Source organism: Penaeus chinensis, chromosome 37 (genome assembly GCF_019202785.1).
Source record: "Penaeus chinensis breed Huanghai No. 1 chromosome 37, ASM1920278v2, whole genome shotgun sequence".
NCBI classification, from domain to species: domain Eukaryota; kingdom Metazoa; phylum Arthropoda; class Malacostraca; order Decapoda; family Penaeidae; genus Penaeus; species Penaeus chinensis.
The window spans coordinates 2260911-2268410 of NC_061855.1; the positions used below are offsets into that span (position 1 = coordinate 2260911).

Genomic DNA, 7500 nt, shown 5'->3' on the forward strand with positions numbered 1-7500 from the left:
AAGGTGCGAAGGGGCTGCTTCCTGCGATAAGGTGGACTCAGGAGGCAGCGACGGGAGGGCGCAGCCTATGTTCAACCAGTGACAGATGTGTGGAGCACCACCTTCCGGATGTTATTTATACAACAAAGACAAGCAAACACACAAAAGTAAACAACAGAATCACACGGACAGTTATGAATGAAACAAAATGGACATCGACCTCGTATTCAACAGCCATTCTCTCTCCGCCCGCAGCCTGTTCTTCAAATTCTACCTGAGCGTTCGAAAATGGCTCGCCGCTCGGGTGCCCACCTTGGTAATGCCACTCAGACCCGACGAGGAGAGTGCCATCGAACCCTACCAACGCCCGCCCTTCGCCAGCACGCAGGTCTTCCAACAGGTAAGATTCATGTCGACAAGGTATCTTTACTGTTAGACCGTCTTCATTGTTTTCTCTCTTTGAAATGAAAGATAACAGGTCTGTGGTGTTTCTTTTTTCTGTTTCTCTCTTGCTCTTTGCAAGGTAGAATTGTTTGCGTTTTTTGTTAATTGATTACGGAAATCATTGATGGTCTGTTCAACGGGAAATATTCGGTGAATAATTCGCATGCTCTTTCTCTCCTTCCTTGCCTCGCTGCTACGTATCTCCACTTATCTACGTAAATTTCTATCATATCTACATCTGTCTATTTGTCTATGTATCTACATCCCTATCGTATCCATATCTGTCTATCTATTTATCTATATATCTACCTATCCCTCAATCCATCTATCTATCTATTTATATATATATCCATCCATCCATTTATTTATCGATATATCCATTTGTCTATCGAGAGATCCATCCATCCACCCATCTATTTATCAATCCATCTGTATATCTGTCTGTCTACCTATCTCTCTATCCATCCATCCATCCGCCTATCCCTCCCTCCCTTCCTTCATCCACCCGGCCACCCATCTATCTATCAATCTATCTATATACTCTAAACAAAACTCCTTAAGCAAGCCACAAGATCAGAATTTCCTCGACCTTTAAACAATCTCTGAATAAAAACAATAAAAATAGAATAATTAAATAGATTAATAAAATAAGATAAGACAAATAAGACAAAGAAATAGGACACATAGATTATAAAAAAATAATAATAATAAAAATAATAATAATAAAAAATAAATGCAAATAATCAGGTCGAGAGCAGCGAGAAGACGCATCAGCCCGTCGGTCGGCCGCTGGTTCACGCCTCCGGTTACAAGCAAGCAACCGGAGAAGCGGTTTACGTGGACGACATGCCACGGGTCGAGAGGGAGCTCTTCGCCGCCCTGGTCCTGTCCTCGCGCGCCCACGCCAAGATACTGGGGATCGATGAGACGCCGGCGCTGAGGGAGGAGGGCGTGGAAGCCTTCTTCTGCGCCAGAGATATCTCCCGTAGGTGGAACTCGCTCTGTGCTGGTGTGCGTGTGTGGATGGATGTGTGCGTCTTGCATGTGTGTGCGGACGCGCGTGTATGTGTGTATCCATATCTATATTCATTGATTGTTTTTTTGGTCTTTATATACTCACACAATACACGCTTGGTACACACATACGCATAAAAGCTTAAAAAAGAAAAAGAAAACTAGCAAGAATTTCCCCCCAAAAAAGAAAGTCATACAAAACAACCGCATTCTCTCAACATTCCTTTCGACATCCCCCGACACCTACACATCAACAGAATCGCATCACCAACATTCCTCACAAACACCACCTTCTTCACTCCAGAGGAAAAGAACCAACTGGGCACATTCGAACCCGACGAGGAGGTGTTCGCGAGGGAAAAGGTGACGTGTGTTGGCCAGGTGTTAGGCGTCGTGCTGGCTCCCGACCCGGCCACCGCGCGCAGGGCCGCCAGACTCGTGCGCGTCGACTATCAGGACCTGGAGCCCCCGGTTGTTACTATTGAGGTAAGGGGGAGGGAGAGGGAGAGGGAGGGAGAGGGAGAGGGAGAGGGAAGGAGAGGGAGAGGGAGAGGGAGAGGGAGAGGGAGAGAGGGGAGGAAGAGAGAGTGAGTGAATTATTGAGGAAGTGAGTGAGTGAGTGAGAGAGAGAGAGAGGGAGAGGGAGAGGGAGAGAAAGAGAAAAAGAGGAAGAGAAAGAGAAAAAAGTGATAAAGAGAAAGGTAGAAAGAAAGATAGAGAGAAAGAGAGAAAAAAAGAGAGCGAGAGAGAGAGAGAGAGAGAGAGAGAGAGAGAGAGAGAGAGAGAGAGAGAGAGAGAGAGAGAGAGAGAGAGAGAGAGAGAGGAAATATTTGCTCTAGGTGTTCCTTATTCCACCTTGAATAAACATTACGGACTTTATGATCATGCAAATATCCTTCTCCCCACACGCTCCGAATTCGCTCCCCAACACCCCTCCTTTCCCTCCACTCAAAAACAAAACCCGTAAATCATGCATTTTTAATTACTCGATATTATTTATTTAACAAATTAATGTTTTAAAATCATTTCCAGGACGCGATAAAGCGAGAATCCTGGTGGGGCCCCTGGAAGATCGTCAAAGGAGACCTCGACCATGGATTCGAATCCGCCGCCCACATCTTCGAGGGGGAGATGCGCATGGGCGGGCAGGAGCACTTCTACCTGGAACCCAACGCCCACATCTTCGTGCCCAAGGGCGAGGACGGCGAAATGGACGTCTTCTCGAGCTCGCAGATCCCCTCGGCGATGCAGAAGATGGTCGCGCGCGTCACCGGAGTCTCGAGCAACCGGGTCGTGGTCCGAGTGAAGCGTGTCGGAGGCGCTTTCGGCGGGAAAGAGTCGCGGACCTTGGGCGTCGCTGCCCCCGCGGCCTTCGCGGCGTCCAGGTGAGGGCTCGCGAGGCCTCTCCGTTGAATGGACCCTTTCGATAATCAAGTCTCTAAGCGGATTAAACCTTACGTTGATTTAAGCTTTTCGTTAGTTAAGCCTTATTTTGATATAAGCTTTTCATTAATTAAGCCTTGTTTTGATTTAAGCGTTACGTTAATTAAGCCTTATTTTGATTTAAGCTTTTCATTAATTAAGCCTTATTTTGATTTAAGCTTTTCGTTAATTAAGCTTTATGTTGATTTAAGCTTTTCATTACTTAAGCCTTATTTAGATTTAAGCTTTTCGTTAATTAAGCCTCTAATCTGATGAAACCTGATGTTAAGTTAAACATTTTCGTTAATTGAACCTTATCGTTGATTAAACATGCAGGGAATTTTACGTGTTATGTGTTATGTTCAAGAGACTGTAGGAAGACATAATGGATGTTCGCGGGTCATTCTAAAATCAGTGAAGATTTCAATAGTTTAATTATGTATCAGATGTCGGTGTGCATGGGAAAGGGGGAGGGAGAGAGGAGGCGGGTGGGAGATGGAGGGAGAGAGGGGGAGAGGGAAAGAAAGGGAGAGAGAGAGAGAGAGAGAGAGAGAGAGAGAGAGAGAGAGAGAGAGAGAGAGAGAGAGAGAGAGAGAGAGAAGAAAGAGACAGAGACAGAGAAAAAGAAACAGAGATAGACACAGAAAAAAAAACGACCCAATACAACAATAACAAAAAAAGAAATAAAAAAAAAAAAAAAAAATCCAGAAGCCATCGACTAACGGCCTCCGCCCTCCCCTCCTTCAGGCTGAGTCGCCCCGTGCGCATCACCCTCGACCGCCACGAGGACATGCTGATCACAGGAGGCCGACACCCTTTCCTGTGCCGATGGCGGGCGGGCGTCACGGCCAAGGGCGTCTTCACGGCCCTCGACGTCAGGCTCTACTCCAACGGCGGCTGCTCGCAGGACCTGTCTCCTATCGTCATGCACAAGGCCATGATGTGTGTTGATAACGCGTACAGGTGAGCGTCCTGAATGTTTCGTTTTTTGTTATTATTATTGTTATTATTATCATTTTTTTGCTTTTTGTCAGGTGTGTCTATTTGTTGTTTATTTGTTATTGTTTTGTTTTGTTTATTTTTATTTTATTGAGGGGGAGGGGGGCAAGTTTTTAAGGGTTTTGTTAATGATTTGATGGGTAGTGATGGAAACAAGATATGGATACACGCACGCGCATTAACGCACACACGCACACACACACACACCCACACACACACACACACATACACACACACACACACAAAACACACACACACACACACACAAAACACACACAAACCAATCCACATTTTCTAACCAACATCTACCCCCTCCCTCCCCCCCATTTCCCCCGCTCCCCCCACCCCCCACAGGCACAGCAACATCCGGGTCACAGGGTACGTGTGCAAGACCAACCTGCCCTCCAACACGGCCTTCCGGGGCTTCGGGGCGCCTCAGGCAGCCATGTTTGCGGAGGACATCGTCACGACCGTCGCGCGCTCCCTCCAACTGGACCCTTGCCTAGTTAGTGCTTTTTGGGGTTTGTTTTTGTTTTTTTTTTGGTTCCATTTTATGCCATTTTGTTGTTTTCTTGTTCCATTTGTTGTTTCTTGTTCCATTGTGTTGTTTTTTGTTCCATTTTGTGGTTTTTTGATCCATTTTGTTTTTTGTTGTTCCATTTTGCTCCATTTTGTTGTTTGGTTTGGTTATACTGTGTTTTTTGTTTATTCTTTTGTTTGTGTGTTTGTTTGGTTGATATATGTTTGTTGTTTCATTTTTTTTTTTTTTTGTAATAGAAGTCCATTGGGAATTCTATCGTTTTAAATATAGTGTTCATTAACTGTGTTCGTTTTTGAAGTCCATTTGGTCGCAGATGTTTTAAGAACTCTGCTATTTCATCTTATCCGGTAGCTTTGTTGTTTGTCAGCTTTATTATTGCAGTTTTCATCTCAGTTTCTGTAATATCAACATAGTTTGCATGAATATCATTTACTGGTTCAAAAGGTTTTCTTTCGTCATTATATAGTTCCTCAACATATTCCTTCCATCTTGTCAATTCATTTTGGTCGTTCCCTTTGTTAGATCCGTCTTTTCCAAGCAGTCCCATTTTTGCGGCGTTATTTCTTGGTTTTGTGCTTTTGTATAGCGCTAGTGTATAGTGTTGGGCTATGTTTCTTATCCAGATTTTCTAGTTCTCGACATGTTGTAGCTATCTTTGGCTTTCCTGCACGTGTTTTTTTTTTTTTTTTTTTTTTTTTCTATCTCTTTATTGATGCTTTTGTAATCGTTTTGGCTCTCTATATCACTTGATTTTTCATATTGTTTCCGTTCTTCCATTTTCTTTGAGATATTGATGGTTATTCATGGCTGTTTTTGTCCAGGCTCTTTCTTTCCACAGATGTTGTCCGCTACTTTTGTATTGTATTCTTTGAGGTCTCAGATATTTTTTGCATTTGTTTCATAACTCGATTAGTTGCTTATTATATTGTCTCATGCTTCACTAAATAATTCGGTAGTGTTAATATCACTTAGTTTCTTTCTGTCCCATTGTTTTTGTCTTTTCCCCTTTTCAATTACTTTTAATTTCAGGTTCAATTCTGCTACTACTGCATGTTGGTCAGAACTACAGTCTGCATTTTTTCTAACCTTAGTATTTCGAAAACTGTGTTCTGTATCTCATATTCCCAAGTATATAATCTATTTGTTTTTTGGTTTTTTTGTGCTACCAGCTGGAGATATCCAGGTACAACGATTTTCTGTGTTTTTGTCCATACCAGGTATGACTTATAAATAGGTTATTTTTCTCACAGAAATTCAGCAGATGTTCGCCATTTTCATTTGTCTCACCCATACCATACTGACCCGCTATTTTCAAATGTGTGCTTTTGCCGACTTTAGCACTGAAATCTCACATTATTTATAAGATTCCCTAGTATAATTATATATTTAATTCCCCGTAACATCGTAGAAAACGAGAAATCTGCAACGTTTCGAACCATGCTTACATACCTCTTCATGTAGCAATTATAATAGAATTACATTATCCATTTTACCAGACTCGGAATAATATTCATAAAAACGTATACACTCTTGCCAGATTGGTAACACTGAATAAGGAAACTTAGGATTTATACACTGTTTATCAGACTCGTAATAATAATTTCATGATTTATACACCAGTAATAACAAGATTTATACACTAGTAATAACAATGAATATTAAGATTTATAAACTCGTAATAATAATGAATATTAGGATTTATACACTCTTTTCCTAACTCTTGAATAATTAATCTTTACCTACCAAACTCACCATAGTGAATTAATGAATGTTTCGATTTATACGCACCCTCCCTACTCAGGTTCGCGAGAGGAACATGTACCAGGAAGGCGACAGTACCCACATCAACCACACGCTGGAACGCTGTACAATTCGCCGGTGTTGGGAAGAAGTCATTGCGAAATCGGATCTTCACATTCGGCAACATCTTGTGCAGAAATTTAACAAGTAATGGCATCTCAGACATTGATAAGATGGATTTATATATGACAAAAATAAAATGAATAGATGAACAAAAATCTAGATAACACAGAAATAAACTCTTTTTTTGTGTTTAGTATTTCATGGATTACTATCCTCATAAAACATTTTTCAATCTAAACCCAAAATATATAGTACCATAAGAAAAAAAATTACACCAGCACCGAATCACAAACTTCCACATCATTTACATCACACACTTCTTACCAAATTCCACCCCTTTTTATCCCAGGGAAAACACATACAAGAAGCGAGGGCTGGCCGTAATCCCGACCAAGTGTGGCATTGCCTTCGACCGCGTGCTGAACCAGGCAGGGGCGTTAGTGCAGGTGTACACGGATGGCTCTGTGCTCCTGACCCACGGCGGTATCGAGATGGGACAGGGTCTGCACACGAAGATCCTGCAGGTGTGTGCTTTTTTCTGTGGGTCCTGCTCGTGGGTGGTGTCAGGGGTCGATAGTTGGTTATTTTCATTTTTTTTTTTTTTTTTTTTTTTTTTTTTTTGCGGAAAGTGGGTATGTTTTGGTATTAAGCTGTCTCTCTTTTTCGCTGCGTGTTTGTTTAACTTTGTTTTTTGGTCTCTCCCTTCCTCTCCCTCTCTCTCTCTTTTCAGCTCCCTCTCCCTCCCCGTCCCCATTTCTCTCTCTTTTCTACTCCCTCACCCCCCCCCCCCTCTCTCTCTCCTTCTCCTTCTTCATCTCCCTCCCCCTCTCCCTCCCCTTCCCTCTCTTCTTCTGTCCCTCTCCCTCTCATTCTCTCTTTCAACTTCTCCCTCTCCCCTTTCTTCTCTCCTTTTCTCCCTCTCCCCCTCTCTTCCCTATCCCCTCCCCCTCCCCTTCTTCCTCTCCCTCTCCCTCTCCCTCTCTCCCTCTCCCTCTCCCTCTCCCTCTCCCTCTCCCTCTCCTCATCTCTCTCTCCCTCTCCCACTCCCAAAGATAACCATACCTTTTCATTAAAGCTGGCTCACGTGTCCTTCCTTCCACAGATCGCCGCTCAGGTCCTCAAAATCCCCATTGAGAACATCCACATCATGGACACAGCTACAGACAAGGTTCCCAACACATCTCCAACAGCTGCTTCGATCTCCACCGATATCAACGGAATGGCAGTCATGGTAAGCG

General features: G+C 43.2%; 1 protein-coding gene across 1 annotated transcript in view; it reads left to right on the plus strand.

The window, feature by feature from the left end:
• LOC125045715 (xanthine dehydrogenase/oxidase-like) overlaps window positions 1-7500 on the plus strand; it is a 30386-nt gene that overhangs the window by 16035 nt on the left and 6851 nt on the right. The window contains exons 12-20 of the mRNA XM_047643145.1: window positions 235-379; window positions 1171-1408; window positions 1742-1923; window positions 2470-2822; window positions 3607-3822; window positions 4213-4363; window positions 6201-6346; window positions 6612-6786; window positions 7365-7493. Of these exons, the coding sequence (XP_047499101.1) occupies window positions 235-379; window positions 1171-1408; window positions 1742-1923; window positions 2470-2822; window positions 3607-3822; window positions 4213-4363; window positions 6201-6346; window positions 6612-6786; window positions 7365-7493 (1735 nt within the window). The remainder of the gene's footprint in view (window positions 1-234; window positions 380-1170; window positions 1409-1741; window positions 1924-2469; window positions 2823-3606; window positions 3823-4212; window positions 4364-6200; window positions 6347-6611; window positions 6787-7364; window positions 7494-7500) is intronic.